This window comes from Aulonocara sp. 'chitande type north' Nkhata Bay, linkage group LG7 (genome assembly GCF_057382095.1).
Source record: "Aulonocara sp. 'chitande type north' Nkhata Bay isolate Kocher_YH1m ecotype deep benthic linkage group LG7, A_spYH_male_GT1.1, whole genome shotgun sequence".
Lineage (NCBI taxonomy): Eukaryota > Metazoa > Chordata > Actinopteri > Cichliformes > Cichlidae > Aulonocara > Aulonocara sp. 'chitande type north' Nkhata Bay.
The window spans coordinates 70,060,197-70,082,506 of record NC_141350.1 but is presented as its reverse complement, the minus strand read 5'-3'; the positions used below and the strand labels follow the sequence as shown (position 1 = coordinate 70,082,506).

At 42.1% G+C, this 22,310-nt stretch overlaps 1 protein-coding gene across 1 annotated transcript; it reads left to right on the top strand.

Annotated features, from left to right (window-relative positions):
- Positions 1 to 162: 162 nt before the first annotated feature.
- On the top strand, positions 163 to 13,834 carry LOC147326901 (rab3 GTPase-activating protein catalytic subunit-like). The gene is made up of 5 exons (XM_086297807.1): positions 163 to 228; positions 9,901 to 9,964; positions 12,014 to 12,159; positions 12,945 to 13,060; positions 13,358 to 13,834. Exons 1-5 carry the CDS (start codon positions 163 to 165, stop codon positions 13,539 to 13,541), a joined length of 576 nt encoding a protein of 191 aa, XP_086153933.1. The 3' UTR covers positions 13,542 to 13,834.
- The last annotated feature ends 8,476 nt before the right edge of the window (positions 13,835 to 22,310 follow it).

Genomic DNA, 22,310 nt, shown 5'->3' with positions numbered 1-22,310 from the left:
CCCTTTCTCTTGGAGGTCACATCCCCTCCAGGGAATCATGGGAGAAATATGGCTTTGGGACCTTTTTTAGTACTGGTGACAGTGCTGGAACTTTCAATGAGTCTGCCTTATGGCCTGGGGGGAATAAAGACATTGGGGGATGGTTTTTATGATTGACAACATATGGAAGAAGGTACAAGACGCACCCAAGAAGAAGAGGAGTATGCTGGAGAGAAGGAGAAGAGCGGAGTAAGTGGAGATGGGATGCTTCAGTAATTCCTAGGACCGTGCACCAAAGTTTGAATTAAAAAACATCTAAGCTATAGTTTCCTAATACCTAACCCTAACCCTAACCCTAACCCCTAACCCCTAACCCTAACCCTAACCCTAACCCTAACCCTAACCCTAACCCTGGTTACTAAGGATGGGGGTGCCAGAAAAACAAGATGCAGAGTGGACTAAGGAATAGGGGGTGCCATAAAGAAAAAGGATAGAAAGAAAGCTCCCCAAGTAGGGTTGAGAAAAGAAAAAAAGAGAGAGAGTAAGAAAGCTCCCCAAGTAGGGTTGAGAGGAAAAGAGAAAAGTCACGTAAAAACAGAAAAAGTGACAGAGAGAAAAATAGAAAAATCTAAGTACAGAAAAAATTAAAAAGCCAAGAAAAAACCTAAGTAAGAAGAAACAGAAATAAAATAAGACAAAAAAGTCAGAAAGAAAAGCTAAGAAGAGAAAAAGTATAAATAGAGGACAAACCAGTCCCTACCCTCATTGAGCCCAGCCTGATGAAGGCGAAGTAACGCCGAAACGTCGCGACGGGCTCAATAGACACACTAATGGCCACTACTACCCAATGATGGGCAATTTTTTGATCGGGGGGCATCAGTGCCCACCCCAGTCGAGTGAGCGTGCACCAGGGGACCCAGACTTCTGCCTGGGACCCCTTTCTTTCCCCAAACCCTTACCAGCCAGGTCCCGGTGGAGTGGGCGATGCCCCTACCCACATCTCCTTCCCTAACCCTAACCTATCCCCCCCTCCCTGTCCCAACCCCAGAAAAAACAGAAAAAAAGCCTAAAAAAATGGAAAAACAAAAAACAGAAAAAGAAGCCTAAATAGAGTGGTTACTAAGGATGGGGGTGCCAGAAAAACAAGATGCAGAGTGGACTAAGGAATAGGGGGTGCCATAAAGAAAAAGGATAGAAAGAAAGCTCCCCAAGTAGGGTTGAGAAAAGAAAAAAAGAGAGAGAGTAAGAAAGCTCCCCAAGTAGGGTTGAGAGGAAAAGAGAAAAGTCACGTAAAAACAGAAAAAGTGACAGAGAGAAAAATAGAAAAATCTAAGTACAGAAAAAATTAAAAAGCCAAGAAAAAACCTAAGTAAGAAGAAACAGAAATAAAATAAGACAAAAAAGTCAGAAAGAAAAGCTAAGAAGAGAAAAAGTATAAATAGAGGACAAACCAGTCCCTACCCTCATTGAGCCCAGCCTGATGAAGGCGAAGTAACGCCGAAACGTCGCGACGGGCTCAATAGACACACTAATGGCCACTACTACCCAATGATGGGCAATTTTTTGATCGGGGGGCATCAGTGCCCACCCCAGTCGAGTGAGCGTGCACCAGGGGACCCAGACTTCTGCCTGGGACCCCTTTCTTTCCCCAAACCCTTACCAGCCAGGTCCCGGTGGAGTGGGCGATGCCCCTACCCACATCTCCTTCCCTAACCCTAACCTATCCCCCCCTCCCTGTCCCAACCCCAGAAAAAACAGAAAAAAAGCCTAAAAAAATGGAAAAACAAAAAACAGAAAAAGAAGCCTAAATAGAGTGGTTACTAAGGATGGGGGTGCCAGAAAAACAAGATGCAGAGTGGACTAAGGAATAGGGGGTGCCATAAAGAAAAAGGATAGAAAGAAAGCTCCCCAAGTAGGGTTGAGAAAAGAAAAAAAGAGAGAGAGTAAGAAAGCTCCCCAAGTAGGGTTGAGAGGAAAAGAGAAAAGTCACGTAAAAACAGAAAAAGTGACAGAGAGAAAAATAGAAAAATCTAAGTACAGAAAAAATTAAAAAGCCAAGAAAAAACCTAAGTAAGAAGAAACAGAAATAAAATAAGACAAAAAAGTCAGAAAGAAAAGCTAAGAAGAGAAAAAGTATAAATAGAGGACAAACCAGTCCCTACCCTCATTGAGCCCAGCCTGATGAAGGCGAAGTAACGCCGAAACGTCGCGACGGGCTCAATAGACACACTAATGGCCACTACTACCCAATGATGGGCAATTTTTTGATCGGGGGGCATCAGTGCCCACCCCAGTCGAGTGAGCGTGCACCAGGGGACCCAGACTTCTGCCTGGGACCCCTTTCTTTCCCCAAACCCTTACCAGCCAGGTCCCGGTGGAGTGGGCGATGCCCCTACCCACATCTCCTTCCCTAACCCTAACCTATCCCCCCCTCCCTGTCCCAACCCCAGAAAAAACAGAAAAAAAGCCTAAAAAAATGGAAAAACAAAAAACAGAAAAAGAAGCCTAAATAGAGTGGTTACTAAGGATGGGGGTGCCAGAAAAACAAGATGCAGAGTGGACTAAGGAATAGGGGGTGCCATAAAGAAAAAGGATAGAAAGAAAGCTCCCCAAGTAGGGTTGAGAAAAGAAAAAAAGAGAGAGAGTAAGAAAGCTCCCCAAGTAGGGTTGAGAGGAAAAGAGAAAAGTCACGTAAAAACAGAAAAAGTGACAGAGAGAAAAATAGAAAAATCTAAGTACAGAAAAAATTAAAAAGCCAAGAAAAAACCTAAGTAAGAAGAAACAGAAATAAAATAAGACAAAAAAGTCAGAAAGAAAAGCTAAGAAGAGAAAAAGTATAAATAGAGGACAAACCAGTCCCTACCCTCATTGAGCCCAGCCTGATGAAGGCGAAGTAACGCCGAAACGTCGCGACGGGCTCAATAGACACACTAATGGCCACTACTACCCAATGATGGGCAATTTTTTGATCGGGGGGCATCAGTGCCCACCCCAGTCGAGTGAGCGTGCACCAGGGGACCCAGACTTCTGCCTGGGACCCCTTTCTTTCCCCAAACCCTTACCAGCCAGGTCCCGGTGGAGTGGGCGATGCCCCTACCCACATCTCCTTCCCTAACCCTAACCTATCCCCCCCTCCCTGTCCCAACCCCAGAAAAAACAGAAAAAAAGCCTAAAAAAATGGAAAAACAAAAAACAGAAAAAGAAGCCTAAATAGAGTGGTTACTAAGGATGGGGGTGCCAGAAAAACAAGATGCAGAGTGGACTAAGGAATAGGGGGTGCCATAAAGAAAAAGGATAGAAAGAAAGCTCCCCAAGTAGGGTTGAGAAAAGAAAAAAAGAGAGAGAGTAAGAAAGCTCCCCAAGTAGGGTTGAGAGGAAAAGAGAAAAGTCACGTAAAAACAGAAAAAGTGACAGAGAGAAAAATAGAAAAATCTAAGTACAGAAAAAATTAAAAAGCCAAGAAAAAACCTAAGTAAGAAGAAACAGAAATAAAATAAGACAAAAAAGTCAGAAAGAAAAGCTAAGAAGAGAAAAAGTATAAATAGAGGACAAACCAGTCCCTACCCTCATTGAGCCCAGCCTGATGAAGGCGAAGTAACGCCGAAACGTCGCGACGGGCTCAATAGACACACTAATGGCCACTACTACCCAATGATGGGCAATTTTTTGATCGGGGGGCATCAGTGCCCACCCCAGTCGAGTGAGCGTGCACCAGGGGACCCAGACTTCTGCCTGGGACCCCTTTCTTTCCCCAAACCCTTACCAGCCAGGTCCCGGTGGAGTGGGCGATGCCCCTACCCACATCTCCTTCCCTAACCCTAACCTATCCCCCCCTCCCTGTCCCAACCCCAGAAAAAACAGAAAAAAAGCCTAAAAAAATGGAAAAACAAAAAACAGAAAAAGAAGCCTAAATAGAGTGGTTACTAAGGATGGGGGTGCCAGAAAAACAAGATGCAGAGTGGACTAAGGAATAGGGGGTGCCATAAAGAAAAAGGATAGAAAGAAAGCTCCCCAAGTAGGGTTGAGAAAAGAAAAAAAGAGAGAGAGTAAGAAAGCTCCCCAAGTAGGGTTGAGAGGAAAAGAGAAAAGTCACGTAAAAACAGAAAAAGTGACAGAGAGAAAAATAGAAAAATCTAAGTACAGAAAAAATTAAAAAGCCAAGAAAAAACCTAAGTAAGAAGAAACAGAAATAAAATAAGACAAAAAAGTCAGAAAGAAAAGCTAAGAAGAGAAAAAGTATAAATAGAGGACAAACCAGTCCCTACCCTCATTGAGCCCAGCCTGATGAAGGCGAAGTAACGCCGAAACGTCGCGACGGGCTCAATAGACACACTAATGGCCACTACTACCCAATGATGGGCAATTTTTTGATCGGGGGGCATCAGTGCCCACCCCAGTCGAGTGAGCGTGCACCAGGGGACCCAGACTTCTGCCTGGGACCCCTTTCTTTCCCCAAACCCTTACCAGCCAGGTCCCGGTGGAGTGGGCGATGCCCCTACCCACATCTCCTTCCCTAACCCTAACCTATCCCCCCCTCCCTGTCCCAACCCCAGAAAAAACAGAAAAAAAGCCTAAAAAAATGGAAAAACAAAAAACAGAAAAAGAAGCCTAAATAGAGTGGTTACTAAGGATGGGGGTGCCAGAAAAACAAGATGCAGAGTGGACTAAGGAATAGGGGGTGCCATAAAGAAAAAGGATAGAAAGAAAGCTCCCCAAGTAGGGTTGAGAAAAGAAAAAAAGAGAGAGAGTAAGAAAGCTCCCCAAGTAGGGTTGAGAGGAAAAGAGAAAAGTCACGTAAAAACAGAAAAAGTGACAGAGAGAAAAATAGAAAAATCTAAGTACAGAAAAAATTAAAAAGCCAAGAAAAAACCTAAGTAAGAAGAAACAGAAATAAAATAAGACAAAAAAGTCAGAAAGAAAAGCTAAGAAGAGAAAAAGTATAAATAGAGGACAAACCAGTCCCTACCCTCATTGAGCCCAGCCTGATGAAGGCGAAGTAACGCCGAAACGTCGCGACGGGCTCAATAGACACACTAATGGCCACTACTACCCAATGATGGGCAATTTTTTGATCGGGGGGCATCAGTGCCCACCCCAGTCGAGTGAGCGTGCACCAGGGGACCCAGACTTCTGCCTGGGACCCCTTTCTTTCCCCAAACCCTTACCAGCCAGGTCCCGGTGGAGTGGGCGATGCCCCTACCCACATCTCCTTCCCTAACCCTAACCTATCCCCCCCTCCCTGTCCCAACCCCAGAAAAAACAGAAAAAAAGCCTAAAAAAATGGAAAAACAAAAAACAGAAAAAGAAGCCTAAATAGAGTGGTTACTAAGGATGGGGGTGCCAGAAAAACAAGATGCAGAGTGGACTAAGGAATAGGGGGTGCCATAAAGAAAAAGGATAGAAAGAAAGCTCCCCAAGTAGGGTTGAGAAAAGAAAAAAAGAGAGAGAGTAAGAAAGCTCCCCAAGTAGGGTTGAGAGGAAAAGAGAAAAGTCACGTAAAAACAGAAAAAGTGACAGAGAGAAAAATAGAAAAATCTAAGTACAGAAAAAATTAAAAAGCCAAGAAAAAACCTAAGTAAGAAGAAACAGAAATAAAATAAGACAAAAAAGTCAGAAAGAAAAGCTAAGAAGAGAAAAAGTATAAATAGAGGACAAACCAGTCCCTACCCTCATTGAGCCCAGCCTGATGAAGGCGAAGTAACGCCGAAACGTCGCGACGGGCTCAATAGACACACTAATGGCCACTACTACCCAATGATGGGCAATTTTTTGATCGGGGGGCATCAGTGCCCACCCCAGTCGAGTGAGCGTGCACCAGGGGACCCAGACTTCTGCCTGGGACCCCTTTCTTTCCCCAAACCCTAACCCCCCTAACCCTAACCCCTAACCCGTGCCTTGTGGGGGTGGGGGATGCCCCTGCCTGGTCCTAAGCCCTAACCCTAACCAGGGGGGCTAATTAAAAATTAAAAAACCTTAAAAAAAGAGAAAAAGAGCAGAAAAACCCTAAGAAAAAAACTTACCTGTTTAAAAATAAGCCTGTATAAAGGAAAGGAATAAAAGGGGAAAATACTTACCAGTAAAAAACCTAAAGAAAGGAGAAATACTTACCTGTAAAACAAAAAGCCTGTATAAAGGAAGAAAGGACAGAAAAATACTTACCTGTATAAAAAACCTAAAGGAGAGAAGAAAAAAGAAATACTTACCTGTAACATAAAAGCCTGTATAAAGGAAGATACCTCTCATTTGACTGGGCTCGCCTGAGGAAGGCACTACGCTGCCGAAACGTCGCGACAGCCCACTTGCTCTTACACCCTAGACATGGGTAATTTTTGGAACCGCCGGGCAGAGGCTACTCAGCCCCCATTGATGGACAGTGCACTCAGGCCCCTTAGGGGGACCTGCTATCAATAATCCCTAACCCTAAAAAATTAAAAACCTAATATATGGACTATCATAAATTGATAACCTAAAAATTGGATAATTTATGGATAAAAACAGTTTAAAAGCCTAAGAATTGGAAATAAAAACGACACAGAGACTAAATTCATTGAGCAAAGACCAATTTTATTAAAAAACAGTTAAAAACCTAAAGAACAGGACAAATAAAACACAAATTCGGCAAAATTAAATATAATTTGGTACTTACCTGAACCTAAAAAAGAAAAGGACGGTACTTACCTGAATTCGGACCTGGGGACTGCCGGATACGGTAGATGGGGTGGCGACAACGTAACGGGTCTCGGGAAGGGTCATGGTGCGGAGCGTGCACCAACTCCTGCCCTCCTCGTGCAGGGAGGAGTTTCAATTTCCCCTAACCTTACCCGCCAGGTCCTACCATGGACCCGCTGGGTTTCCCAGATTGACTGGGGCCCGTTGCCGAAGCCATTTCCATTCCTTATCTGGTTACCCCTGACCTCTATTTTGCATCTCGCTCAGGATGCCTAATTGAATTCCTCTGACCCCTAATTTGGACCCCAAATTTGAATCCCAATCCCAATGCCAATTCGGCCTGATCTATCCCCATCCCACATTCTTACCCTAACCTTAACCCTAGCCACATGACTAATGCCCTATCTCTAGTCCCATCCCCAGCCTAAGCCCTGACCTTAACCCCAACCCCAATGCTGACCCCTTTGTACAGGTACCCCAATTCCATCCCCAGTTGCGGATGATGATACCCCAAGAGAGGGAAAATAGAAACCCAAGAGAGGGAAAATTATAGATGGGCCACAAAGACAAAGAAATAAAGCCAAAGTAAAGACAAATAGAGGCCAGAAAACAGGGACTGTCAAAGGAAAGTCAATGGAGGGGAGAAGAGTAAGGAGGGACTTTAAGGCAAAAGGAAGGGATGCAGGGATTAGGAGACAAAAGGAAGACGGCAAAGAAAAGGTAGGAAAGGAGAGAAGGAAAGAAGGGAAGCAAAGGATTAAGTAAAAGTAAGCAACAAGAAAAAAGAAAAAGGAAAAACCAGAAAAAGAAAAAGAGAAAAACACAAAAAAAGAAAAAAAGCAAAGTGACGTACATCCGGTACTTTCAGCGGCTGCTGGAGGGAGGAGCCACAGCACATATAAAAGGAGGGGCAGAGAAGAGTCTCTTCATTTTGATTTGGCCAGCGACGCATGTGCACAGCCTGAAGAAGGCACAATCCAGCCGAAACGTAGCTACAGCCATGCGTCAGCACTAAAACGTGTTTTTGTTTGTTATTTTAGTTTGTTATTTTAGTTTGTTATTTTCGGGGGGGGATTTCTTTTGATGTTTTTTCATTTATGCATTGATTTACTGGCCTAAAAAATTAAAAACCTAATATATGGACTATCATAAATTGATAACCTAAAAATTGGATAATTTATGGATAAAAACAGTTTAAAAGCCTAAGAATTGGAAATAAAAACGACACAGAGACTAAATTCATTGAGCAAAGACCAATTTTATTAAAAAACAGTTAAAAACCTAAAGAACAGGACAAATAAAACACAAATTCGGCAAAATTAAATATAATTTGGTACTTACCTGAACCTAAAAAAGAAAAGGACGGTACTTACCTGAATTCGGACCTGGGGACTGCCGGATACGGTAGATGGGGTGGCGACAACGTAACGGGTCTCGGGAAGGGTCATGGTGCGGAGCGTGCACCAACTCCTGCCCTCCTCGTGCAGGGAGGAGTTTCAATTTCCCCTAACCTTACCCGCCAGGTCCTACCATGGACCCGCTGGGTTTCCCAGATTGACTGGGGCCCGTTGCCGAAGCCATTTCCATTCCTTATCTGGTTACCCCTCACCTCTATTTTGCATCTCGCTCAGGATGCCTAATTGAATTCCTCTGACCCCTAATTTGGACCCCAAATTTGAATCCCAATCCCAATGCCAATTCGGCCTGATCTATCCCCATCCCACATTCTTACCCTAACCTTAACCCTAGCCACATGACTAATGCCCTATCTCTAGTCCCATCCCCAGCCTAAGCCCTGACCTTAACCCCAACCCCAATGCTGACCCCTTTGTACAGGTACCCCAATTCCATCCCCAGTTGCGGATGATGATACCCCAAGAGAAGGAAAATAGAAACCCAAGAGAGGGAAAATTATAGATGGGCCACAAAGACAAAGAAATAAAGCCAAAGTAAAGACAAATAGAGGCCAGAAAACAGGGACTGTCAAAGGAAAGTCAATGGAGGGGAGAAGAGTATGGAGGGACTTTAAGGCAAAAGGAAGGGATGCAGGGATTAGGAGACAAAAGGAAGACGGCAAAGAAAAGGTAGGAAAGGAGAGAAGGAAAGAAGGGAAGCAAAGGATTAAGTAAAAGTAAGCAACAAGAAAAAAGAAAAAGGAAAAACCAGAAAAAGAAAAAGAGAAAAACACAAAAAAAGAAAAAAAGCAAAGTGACGTACATCCGGTACTTTCAGCGGCTGCTGGAGGGAGGAGCCACAGCACATATAAAAGGAGGGGCAGAGAAGAGTCTCTTCATTTTGATTTGGCCAGCGACGCATGTGCACAGCCTGAAGAAGGCACAATCCAGCCGAAACGTAGCTACAGCCATGCGTCAGCACTAAAACGTGTTTTTGTTTGTTATTTTAGTTTGTTATTTTAGTTTGTTATTTTCGGGGGGGATTTCTTTTGATGTTTTTTCATTTATGCATTGATTTACTGGCCTAAAAAATTAAAAACCTAATATATGGACTATCATAAATTGATAACCTAAAAATTGGATAATTTATGGATAAAAACAGTTTAAAAGCCTAAGAATTGGAAATAAAAACGACACAGAGACTAAATTCATTGAGCAAAGACCAATTTTATTAAAAAACAGTTAAAAACCTAAAGAACAGGACAAATAAAACACAAATTCGGCAAAATTAAATATAATTTGGTACTTACCTGAACCTAAAAAAGAAAAGGACGGTACTTACCTGAATTCGGACCTGGGGACTGCCGGATACGGTAGATGGGGTGGCGACAACGTAACGGGTCTCGGGAAGGGTCATGGTGCGGAGCGTGCACCAACTCCTGCCCTCCTCGTGCAGGGAGGAGTTTCAATTTCCCCTAACCCCCCCCCCCCCCCCCCCCCCCCTAGCCCTAACCCTACCCCCCTTCGGGGACCGGTCTCCCAACTTTATCTTCCCCTACCCTAACCCTTTCCAAACCAAAGAAGATAAGATGAAGCATACCTGCGCAGCGGTGGGTGATGAGGAGAGGCCGCAGCGTGTCTGTCTTAAAGTGCAAGTTTGTGACAGTTTAAAGCTTAACAAGCTAAGACGCCAAATATCCAGAGCACAAAGACAAGTCAGAGGGCTTTTTCAGACACACACTTCTAAACCGTCGTGCTCAACAGTGTCTCTGCTAAAACTGCGTCTGTGCTCTGCCCCTGTAAAGTTGCCTATCGAGTGCTTAATGATAAGGTGCATGGTAGCTGCTTTCCTCTGCAGGTGGATGAAGCCACTGATAGTGACAAAGGAATGACTTCTCTGCAGACAGGCTCCTGCCAGAAACGTGAGGACTGTGTGGGGATGTGCAGACGGGGGCGCGACGGCTGGGAAACGAGGAGGGCTGCAAGTGGATGCACTGTATGATACACGCTGGCGTCTAGACAGCTCAGTCCTGAGCTGAGTGATGTAATGACTGATTGCATCGACACAGTCATTACATCAAAATACAACCCCTTTTTTTCGGCACTGAAACGAAACAGGCTCCGCCCACACAGCCGTTCTGTATCACAGCTGTGATGCAAAAAGATTTGGGCACCACTGGTATAGAGTGACTGAAACCCAGAACCTGGAAGTGTCCAGTGATGTGAGGGTAAAGGACGTCTCACTGTGTACTTTGGTGCACAGATGAGTTTGTGGTCGGTTCAGTGAATGCAGCCCATGAGCTGCAGAAAAAGCCCAAATCCTGAGCCCCCCAAGATTTGGGCTCAAGATGTGTTCTGCACTGCAGGCCCTTGGACTCCATCAGGGTTTGGGCCAGTTTTGAGCTCTTATAAGTATCAGAGATGGACACGTGATATTTTCAGGGATGCGTAGGCATGATGGGTAGAACATGACCCTGGAGTTAAAATGCAGGTAAATGTGATTTAGTTTGTTTACTCTAACTAGCTACCCAACCCTCACTGTGAAAGGAGCCTGGAAAGTTTCCCCAACATGAATTTCTTTCAGTCAAGTTTTCTCCAGTAATGATCAGAAATCAGATAAAACCCACTCTTTATTTTATTCTACACACAATAAATTGATAATTATTCCAGGATACAGAAAAGTCTAGATTTCGTCTTCAGACTGTCACATCTGGAGCAGGGCATAATTTGATTTGGTTTCTAGAAGAAGCTAAAGATCTTTCAGTCGTGTTGCTGTTGTTCCCTGACACCTGCAGTGCAACCATTAATTTAGCTAATGAGAGTTCACGTATAATTATAACAGGTCTTAGTTTCTGGATCGTCTCTAAGTTGACGGTATACTGCTAAGACCAGTTCTGAGTCTAGAGACAGCCAATGAGAGACACTAGTAAGGACATCACTGAGGAGAGTTTTCTAGTACTTTGGAGAAACCTCAATCAGCTAACGTCCTGCTGTGATACTCAGACCTTTTCTCTAATTAAACCAGAAAGCTAGTTTTCATTTATTCTATAATATCCCAGAATGTTTCAGCATGTCAGAAATGCTTTGGTGCATATCCAGGTTGTATGCAAATTAATTCTGATTAAGTCTGAACTACAAAATACAAAACATAGCTTGGACACAACAATAATGTCCTCGTTTCACTTCTTTAAAAAAATGTATTTTGATCTTATGACACTTACTAAAAGCTTTACTTCCAGAGGTTGACAGAGACGCTCCGTGCTGATAACACGTGAATGTGTGAAGGTTTGTATCATATCTATCTGATAGACTCCAGTTTGTGCATGTAAATGGAGAGTCCTCTTCACACACTGAGGTTAGTTATGGAGTTCCACAGGGTTCAGTGCTAGGACCAATTCTGTTTACATTATACATGCTTCCCTTAGGCAGCATCATTGGAAGACATAGCATACATTTACACTGCTATGCAGATGACACCCAGCTCTATCTGTCCATGAAGCCAGATAACACACACCAAAGAGTTAAACTGCAGGAATGTCTTAAAGACACAAAGACCTGGATGGCCGCTAACTTTCTGCTTCTTAATTCAGATCAAACTGAGGTTATTGTACTCGGTTATTGCAGATGGCCCCGCCCCTCCCTGAGCCTGGCTCTGCTGAAGGCTTCTTCCTGTTTAAAGGGAGTTTTTCCTTGTGCCAAAGCACATGTGGGTATATTCCTGGACAAAAGGCTTAGTTTCTATTTGCAGATGTGTTCTGTGATCCTCTGAAATAGCTGGATTAATTAACTCCAATAATAATCCATCAAGACTTTGTGGATATGTTTTAATCTCTGTAAAGATTATTATAAAATGTTGTGAAGGTTTTGTTTATTTCAAAAGGATCTGTATTAGTAAGATAATAGTTTAGGCTTTTTCTCATGTTAACAGTAATTGAGGTTACAAACGTGGCAGGTCTTTCTTTTAATCACAGCTTTCTGTCACTCTGGAAACACTGTCATTTCTTCTCTTTCAGAGTTTGCTGAAGATATTCCATCAGTGCAAAAAACCATTCAGCAAGCTACAGTTCAAGCGAGCAAGCTCCTGCAGTCCCCCAACCAGGACTACAAGAAGTTAGAGGTCAGTGAAAACTCGACCGGACTTTCCACAAATAATTCAGTTTAAAAGAAAGTATCATTAGATTCACCCAAAAAAGTTTTGTTTTTAAATAAATTATTGATTGATTGTTAACTGTGTTTGTGTTGTAGTTGAGTATGTGCTGTACATGAGGTGTACGTAGACTGGACAGTGTGCACCATGGCTGAGAACTTGGCTGATAATTATTATGGCCATTGATGGTTGAACCATGAAAACAGGGGTGTGGTGCAGTGGGATTGTAGTGGGAGCTGGAGTAACAAACTCCAGTGCTTCCTCAGTGATGGCTAACTATTTTCTAAACCTAGGTAATTCCTTCGGCTGTTCCCACCTGGGCTCAAAGCTTTTATACTCTGCTGATATCGGATGTGTTTATCAGTGATCGAAAACAGAGACTGAGATTGTTATTATTGAGTTTGATCACACGTTAGGTGCATTAAACACCTGCTTTAATACTGTCCTAAAGTCTGAGAACAATCATCACTTCTTCACATATAAAAATGTTCTTCTCACTAGCACTCAGTATCCATACAGCCCATACTGTACAGCTGCACAGCTAAACCCCACCATGTTAGTTTTGCTTGATTGGACAGTCTTGTTGTGTAAAAGTATTCTTGGCTTTCTCAAAGTACATTTAAGTATGCCATGTATCCACTGTGACTCCAAACACGCCTTTTACACCCCGAGACTCAGCCTATAACGTTGCCACGTAGTCTTGGGGTCTCATGCTGTCAGGATTGAGCAGACAGTTGTTCTTATCCTGTGTGCAGGATTTCATTAACCAGCTGCTGAGCATGGAGACAGTCATCACTCAAGCTCGCTCGCTCAAGGCCAAGTTCTCCGTTCCTGAGGACGACAGCGGAGAGGCTGCTGATGAACTGAAGAAGTGAGTCGCAGAGTTTGAGCTGCGCTCACTGACAGCTTTGTTTGTGCTGTTGGTGACATGTAACCGTCTTCACCGTCACTACAGATAGTTAGTCAGTAACTTGTTGTCACGATGAATCTGTTAACGTTTCACAAAGACGGCGTCTGAAGGATCACAGTCAGTTCACACGTTTCTTTCTCGCTCATGTTGGTGGTCTTATTTTATAGTTTTGGCGTCTTCAGGTTTTACATGTTCTTATTTAAGTGTTTTGTTTTGTGGGAATATTGTAACATTTCCCACATTGTGTGTTGTCTCTAGGTTTGTGAGCTCCCTGCTGGAGGAACCAGAGGTGGTAGTGACAGGAGCAGGCCAGGGCCTGGCTGGCAGTATAATCCACAGACTCTTCATCAGTGCTCAGAGGGTAACTCTCACTCTGCCTCCGTGTCCTTCCCACGTCTTGCTGTCAGTTTCATGTATACAGTCATGTATTTGTCATCTATAGAGACATCTTTAGAGGTACACACACACACCAGTCAACCACTTATTCAATATCAGCATCAAGAATAGGTCGGTGTCCCGGTCCTAGAACAAGACATGAAGTCAGCGCTGTTTTATTTATATATGCTTCATGTAGATGAAACTGGAAGGACGTGGTCAGCACTGATGTAAAGACGCAGTGTTGTCTGTCAGTGTCAGGAGAGTCTGCTCTATTGTAACGTTGTTTCTTCCTGAAACACACAATTGCTGCTGCTGTGCTGTGAAGCACGTTCAGAGCTATAAGAACCAGTCTGTTTAACTATCAATGGAAAATGAAGAATTATCAGTTTGACTGTGTGACAATTCTGCAGGAACAAAGTTGTGCAGCTCTCTCCGCAGTGGAGCAGATCTCCTTCCTGTCTTTGACGCTTCTTTTTCTCTTTCTGCAGTAACAACTATTAATGTGCATTTGTATATGTTTACAGTGTTAGCAGAAACAAAGCTTTGGTGGCCGTGACTCCAGAGATGGAGCCGAGTATCTAATCGAATCATCGGTTTGTTCTTTAAGCCTTAAAAGTGTCCATGTGCTCCACACTGGATCCCAGATTGACTCTGATGCATCAACTGGAACATGAATCCAAAATCCTGCTCCTCACATTCAAGGTCTTAAATAATCAATAATAATTTCAACTGTATATTTGATGATTGTCAGCACAAAGAGGGAGAGAGAGGAACAGAGAGGGAGAGAGAGAGAGGGAGATGCAGAATGAGGACAGAGATGAACAAGAGCAGGTGAGACTCACATGTTAGTCAAATGGTTGTTTACCAAGAGTATCACCGTATCACAGGTCCTCATGTATCTCGTACCTAGTGTTTCTTTTTAGGTTTGTTATTTTTCAAATTATATATTTATTAAGTTCTGCAGCTTGTTTGCACAACAAGGCTGAATAATTATAAACTTTTCTCAATCTAAATAGTGGACTTTGGTAGAATTAAAAAAACAAGTGTAGTGCAGGTCTATGATGATTTTTAGTGCTGCTATCATCTAGTTCTGATTCTGGTTCTGTCTTTGTTAAATCCTATATAGTCCTGATTTTGAACTGTTGTAGTCCTGTTTTAATTCCGGATCAGTTCTGGGTCTGGTTGAATCGGGGTTTAGTCCTCGTGTCTTGATACAGCCTGACTTTGTTCTGCCTCGCTGCTTAATTAAAAAACTAGTTTAAGGTGTCCTGCACATGTGATATATATTTTCCCCTATATGAAGTCATTCTTTTTTGAACAAAACTCAAAACTCAGCCAATTAATCTTTCAGTCATTTCTAACCCCCCCCCCCCAAAAAAAAAAAAAATACATCCCACATGAATAGGGCTAAGCCCCGGGTGTTTCAAATGTCTGGCTCCGCCTCTGGTAGAGAGAGTATATGGGCTCAAATTGTGGTCATAAATATTTTTTACTTGTAAATCAGGATTTGTGTGTTAGGTGAGCACTCGGCTGTCGGGGAAACTTGTTTTGTAAAGTTCGTTTAGCTAACCTGTGCAGGTGAATGAATTTACCCTGACTAAAGAAATCAAGAGAAACGCACCGGGCTGCTCAGTGACTAACCACGGTTACTGTGCTTTTATTATGAGTATTATACTGTAAGAGCAACAGGCTGGACTCTGCACATATTTAATAATCAGTTCTGCGCAGAAGCAAACAGCTGCATGTTTTCTGTCGCTTTCCACATGTGGAACGACATTAACGCCAACTTTTAAAAACCTGGCACTTCAGTAACCCCTCATTAGTCAATAGCTACGGATTAAATAGCAAAGCCCGATACTTATGTACTGAAACCAACTACTTCCGCTTGGCAGCTTAAGTTAAAATGTTACATTTTCCCCTGATTATTATTATTATTTTTTTTTACTGAGTTTGTTACAAATATTCAGGTTAAACTGTCCAAATTATTTTTAATGAATTATGTTCACAAAGTCACATGTGCAGTACTCTGTACAGCTTGCATCCTTTAGGACAAATAATTTGAAACATTAATATTTCTTGTTCAATACTGAGCTGATAACACCTCTGTATGTTGTGACCAGGATGCAGCAGCAGACTGAACCTCGACTGAAACCTGCTCCATCATCTCATCTTTGCAGATGTCCATTTATAAAGCATCACCAACTCAAAGGTAAACATGATATTAGAAAATGTGTTAGTAAGGCCTTTAAAACAAATAAAAAATAAACAACTGTCGGCAGAACTGTAGGACTGAACAACTTCAGATCCCGAGTGTGTGAGGACGGAGAAGGATCAGCTCTATTTCAGATTTGAGATAAACTTTATATTTCAGTTTGTGATGATTCAGGAGCCGTCCTCAGATTCAGATCTCAGCACCACCCAGTGACAGCAGACAGATCATCTTATATCTTCACTCTTTGTAGTAACTCCAAAATTAACTGAAGAAAACAGTACAAAGGTTAAAGTAAGTAAGTAAACTTTTCACAGATAAAGATCACAAAGTGCTTTACAACACAGAAAATGGGAATATAAAAACAATATAACAGTAAATAAAACAATGTAAAACAATAAAACTATAAAAACAGCATAAGAAGAAATTCATCCATGCTTTTCTAAATAAAAATGTCTTCAGCTGTTTCTTAAAAGAATCAATGGAGTCCGTGCAGCGAAGAGACAGTGGGAGAGAATCCCACAACCGTGGTGCCGCCGTCTGAAAGGCCCGATCACCACGAGTTTTAAAATGAGTGCGTGGTACCACCAGCAGTCTCTGATCTAATGACCTTAAAGCCCAGGGAGGCCAAGACTGGAGTGATATGCGATCTTCTCTTGGTGCCTGTTAAGAGACGTGCTGCAGCGTTCTGCACAGTCTGAAGACGATTTGTTAAACAAGTAAAAAGGCCGTTACAATAGTCTAAACGAGAAGAAATAAAAGCATGAATAATCATCTCAAGTTCAAGCTTTGATATGATTAGTCTGAGTTTAGAAATATTCCGTAAATGATAAAAACAGTTTCAGACCAGCTGCTTAGACTGCTGCTCGAGCGACATGTCAAATATGACACCGAGGTTTCTAAGGCTTGATTTTACAGAAGGGTCTAAGAAGCTGATATGCTGTCTGATTTCTGGGACCATGTGGTCTGGAGCAATAATTAGAGTTTCTGTTTTATCAGAGTTTAGTTGGAGAAAATTGTCATATAACCATTTGTTGATTTCTGTCAGGCAATTACTTAAATTAGACAATTTATAAAACTCAGACATTTTGAAGGAACAGTATAGTTGGATGTCGTCAGCATAGAGATGATAGGAGATATATTTATAGCGCTTAATAATTTGGCCTAGGGGAGATACATAAAGTAAAAAGAGAATTGGACCCAGGACAGATCCCTGAGGTACCCCACACGGCAAAACTGTTGATTCTGACGTGACATGATTCATGCAAACAGTAAAAGATCTCTCAGACAGATATGATATAAACCATTTTAAAACAACACCAGTAATCCCAAACAAGTTCTCGAGTCTGTTTATCATGATGCTGTGATCTACAGTGTCAAAAGCAGAGCTGAGATCCAGCAGGACCAGCACAGTGTGCTCTCCAGAGTCTGCTGCCATCAACATATCACTGGATACTCTAAGTAAGGCCGTTTCAGTGGAATGCAATTTATGAAAACCAGACTGGAAAGTGTCCATAACAGCATTTTTATCCAGGAAATAGTTAAGTTGTTCTAGTACTACTTTTTCTAAAATTTTTCGATATAAAAGGCAATTTTAACTTGTAATTCTATGTTATAACAACAACTTCAGTCATCTATCGTCAAACTGATATAGAACAATATGTTGAAATAACAAACATCTAGAATTACATTTTACAGTGCACAAAGACATAAACACAAAGCGTTTATGGATCACGGATCAGGATCAGTGAGATGTGGCTTTCTCACCCGACAGCACGGACACGGTCGTGGCTGAAAGCCGACAGCTCGCTGATTCTGATCGGTCGGCCGGTCCGCGTTTTGTGTTTACGCCCTTTTTGCACTGATTCTGAAGCTGCAGCTTTTATCTCTGTCCAAACAATATTGACTGAACTGTGGTGTAATCTATATGGATGTACATGCATGCGCCACTAGGCGGCAGTACTTACCCACAAACAGGAAATGGGTTGGCACGTGAACAGCCACGAGAAAAACTGCATTAAAGATTGTTGTTGCTCCACGTTATCACTTGAGCAGGAGTTTTATTCAAGAGCCCAACACAACATGAAGCAGCAGCAAAAGAAGATCCAAACTACGCTTCACATAAACATCGTCATGGATTCACTCTGACTTTTGCTGTTTCGCTTCGAGCGCGGTAAAAATCACACTTCATGCACAGCTCTCTCGCTCTCTCTCTCTCTCTGTGATGGATGCATGCAACCACACAACTGAGATGCTTGGTAATATTCATTTGGTCTTTTGTCTTATGTTTACGTTATGCTCTAAAGCTTCTGTGATCATAAGTTAACTAATTTGATATTTTGAGTTTACCTGTAATGCATGACAGCACTAAGCTATAGCCCAAATGGTGGCATAGACTTTGCTTTGCATTGCTTGGTATGTTATATTGATTATATTTCTGCTCTTTCGGAGTTACCTGACCTCCGCTCCAGTCCTTCCTGGTTTGGCTGAAAGAGGAGGCTGAGGGTGGAGCTGGTTTAAATGCAGAAGCCAATAAAGTGGACTAGACCATCTATTGTGATCATGCAGGGGGAATGGGGTTCTTCTTGAATGATGGTTAGCTGTTATCTCTTTAGTTTTCACCTTTGGTGTATATAATGGTTTATTCATTTGCTATATAACTGGAGCTGTTTCTCATTTGGGCAGGTCAGTTTGTTGAGTTATGTTTTTGTTAAGTGACTTTTGAGTAGCATTCTGTTAAGTTAACCTCTTTTATGGGCCCACTTGGTTCCTAAAAACTTTATTTTTTGTTATTTTGAATTTTTGTAATCATGTTGTCCTTTTTGGGCGTATAATAAAACCCATTTTTTTGAAGATTACATTTGTGCCTGTGTTCCTGGCTGCTTGGATCATAACACTCTCTCTCTCTGTATCCCGTCTAAAAATCTGTTTTCTGCATTATTCGCTTGCTTGTTACACACAAGTCTACCACTGTTTACAGCCTGTCGGACGCTGTTTGTTTCCTTTCACTTACTTCCAAAAAGAAAGCCTAATTTCTGCTGTTAAATACTGAACATATTTAAACTTTTTAAAAATTAGAAACTTTTGCTGTGTCTCTAATCCAACCTCTGTAACCTTGTTTCACTTCAGCAGCATCAGGTAATGTTCAGATGTTGATTCATGGTTTTATTTCGTTTTTGATGTACTGCAGAATATTTTTATAAAATCCAGGGCAGGAAAATCACCTTCATGTTTCTCTGTTTTATCCTCAGCTACTTTGACACAAAGGCCTCTGCTGTGATGTTTACACCTTAGATAAAGTCTGGCAAGTGTCAGCTTTCTTTTTATAGATATAAAAATATGGATATGTAGTGATGCATGATCAGAATCCAATCGTGGAATCGATTCTAGAAATCAGTGACGATACCGAGCCCTAACAGTTACACAATCATATCAAAAGTTTCCACTTTCTCTTTTGTATCAGACACACTGAGAAAATATTCGGGATAAATAACCATGAAAAGAATGTATATATTCAGTTTAGAGGTTTACACATCACATCATTATAATCACAGAGCCTGTTTCACTAGAATCGTCCACTTGATGGCGCAGTAGAGCAAATGAATCATCACAATGCTTCAAACCATAAATCGACCAGTTGGATAGAAGCTTCAGTTCATCACGAAGCTTCATCTCACTAACACTACTCACCAAGTCCCGTTCAGTTATGTTCTTATTATAGTTGTAATAAGAGTCTGAACACATATTTTACCCATTTTACCTGAATTAACACGAAAACAGTGAAGCAGCAAGTTTAACCTTTCACATGTTTTTAAACACAAATGAAACACTATATCATGAATTGCATCATTGTTGATGTTTTTTAATTAGTTTTTTAACCATTATGATCTATTTATTGATTATTTATCACCTGTAATCTATTTCTTATGACTGTTTTTACTAGCAGGCTTTATTTATTGACAGCTATGTTTACCAGGGTTACATAGAGCTGCTCAAAGCTCATTCCTGTCTGGAGAGCTCATAGTGCAGGAGGCCAGCTCGTCCACTAGAGGGCGCTGTTACACAGGCACACACTCAGATTCAAACATTTAACAGTAACGTGTGAACGACAGAGACTTTAAACGAGAACCTGAATATGAAAACAGAAACACTGTGACCACAAACACTGATGACACACTGTGGATGTGACGTCACAGTGGGCAGTTACACACTCTTTAACACACACCTCTCTGATTTCACCTGAACTCACACTTTAATAAATTCACCTGCTGATCTTTATTCACACACGGACCGGGCCGCACCTCCACAGAAGAAAATACAGTCAGATGATCCTGACTTCTCAGCAAAGGTTCACATCATTCATAAACTCATTAAGACAGTGCACCATTTAAAAAATATTTCGGGGGACGTTCCTCCTCCCTCTCTGAACAAGATAGTTTAATAGTTTAATTATTTTACACTGTTACTGATGTGATGTTCTATAAAGTGGTTTTAATAAAATAAAAAAAGAGGCAAAATTTAGTTTGTTTCTTTATTCAACTTTTGAACAGTGGGACTCAGTCAGTACATATTCAGTTAATGCAAATTATTTACACGGCAGTGCACTACAAGCATACATCTAGACTCCACAGTAGCAGGTGGGGGTTTTCTTTTTTGAGGACGGCTCCTTTTACCTGTCACTACAGATGGTCTGTTTATGTTTTGATCAAGAGCCTTTTTTTGGGCAGCTCTGGCTGTATCTTGGTCACATTACCCAGCAAAACCCAGTATGCAGGTTCATCTGTAACAGTCCTTTTGCCACGGATCAACACTGTTGCTTCTACTTTAAACAGAAGAGCAGTGACGTGGCTGCAGGTCTCTGCGACTCCGGCCATACAGGTGCAGTGGGCGACTTCAACCTTCCCTGTGATGCTCACAGTGACCCATGGCTGCAATGCTGGTTCATTCAGTCTTAGAGTGCAGCACCTGAAACACACACAGACAAAGTTCATTTAAAGACAAGAACTATGAGCCAAGGCCGACACAAATGTGTTTAATCTACTTTATCATAAATGTAACAAAGTGTCTAGAAAGTTAGCACATGTAATTTTTCATTTCTTTATGTGTCCATCTATAGAACGCTGCATGTTATAGTGTAAATCTGCCTGTTCTGTCAGAAACCTGCCTGCAGAAAATGAACCTAAAGTATGTAATGCAAGGATGTCATCACTGTAGAGATGGAGAAAGCATAAAGTGACAATTATGAATCACTTAATATGATAAGGAGATTCTGCAGGTCATTAATCAATGTATAAAACTAAAATAAAATGTATTTTTAGTGACACAGGATACAAACATGTAAGCAAAATGTGTAATTAGGATTATTTATAATAAATATGAATAAATTAGTGCAATTTCTTTAACCATAAAGAATAACTAAATCCTTCAGGACAATGTCACATCAATGCACTGAACTCACTGTTATCCCTCTAACAGCCTCCACATGTTCTCACTGTAATTTCCCCTCATGAATGAATTTATGCTGCACTAATGTGAATGTTTGCAGGGAAATCAAACGCATTTCACTCGCAGTACTCGAGCTGACTTACCTTTGTTTGAATGACGACTTGTACGCGCTGACTCCACAGACAAGGTACAAAATAGCGCTAGGTGTTCGGGGTTTCTACTCCACGGCCGTATTTCATACGGGTCCACATTTCCAATGCACGCTATTTTCTGCAAGTACAGCTGCTTCGCCTCTGGACGCAATCGGTCTCTATACAGTTCATTCTCTTTTGAGCTGCTTTTAAGCATCTTTCTTGTAGTCGTGGTTCCAACACAGTGTGTTTGTTTTAATTCGTAGATTGGCGCTGCGCTCCCACAATGCATTGCGGTGTGACGTCAACTCCAAAGCCCTATATAAACCTAGTGGGAGTGACCCCCCACAGAGGGACAAAAGGACCCCCTGATGATCCTCTAATCGCCTGAGCCAAGGTGTGAAACTGGGTGTGGGACCCAATCAGCCAGAGTTTCGGGTGGGTTCATTGTGAAACCTGGCCCCACCTTATCATGCGAATTCCTGAGGTCAGATGGCCCAGGATGTGAGTGGGCGTTAAGGCGTCTGGGAGGGATCTCAAAACTGGATTATAGATGGCAGAGAGTTGGTGTTGTAAACCGCCGCCTCTGTTCAAAGATGGTCGCTCACAGTGGACATAGATGCTTCTTTCACTCCTCTTTCAAACCATCTGTCCTCTCTGTCCAAAATGTGAACATTGGCATCCTCGAAAGAGTGTCCTTTATCCTTAAGATGCAGATGGACTGCTGAGTCTTGTCCTGTGGAGGTGGCTCTTCTGTGTTGTGCCATGCGCTTGTGAAGTGGCTGTTTGGTCTCTCCAATGTAGAGGTCTGGGCATTCCTCGCTGCACTGTACAGCATACACCACATTGTTAAGTCTGTGTTTTGGCGTTTTATCTTTCGGGTGAACCAGTTTTTGTCTGAGTGTGTTGCTGGGTCTGAAATGCACCGGGATGTCATGCTTGGAGAAAACTCTCCTGAGTTTTTCTGATACACCAGCTACATAGGGGATGGCAATGTTGTTGCGTCTGTCCTTCTTATCCTCCCTCGCTGGTGTCTGGTCTTCTTTTC

Coding starts and splice junctions, on each gene's coding strand:
- LOC147326901 (XM_086297807.1), top strand. CDS start 163: ATGGAAGAAGGTACAAGACGCACCCAAGAAGAAGAGGAGTATGCTGGA. Junction 9,965..12,013: donor GACAGGCTCCTGCCAGAAAC/GTGAGGACTGTG, acceptor TTTTAATCACAG/CTTTCTGTCACTCTGGAAAC. Junction 12,160..12,944: donor AGGACTACAAGAAGTTAGAG/GTCAGTGAAAAC, acceptor TCCTGTGTGCAG/GATTTCATTAACCAGCTGCT.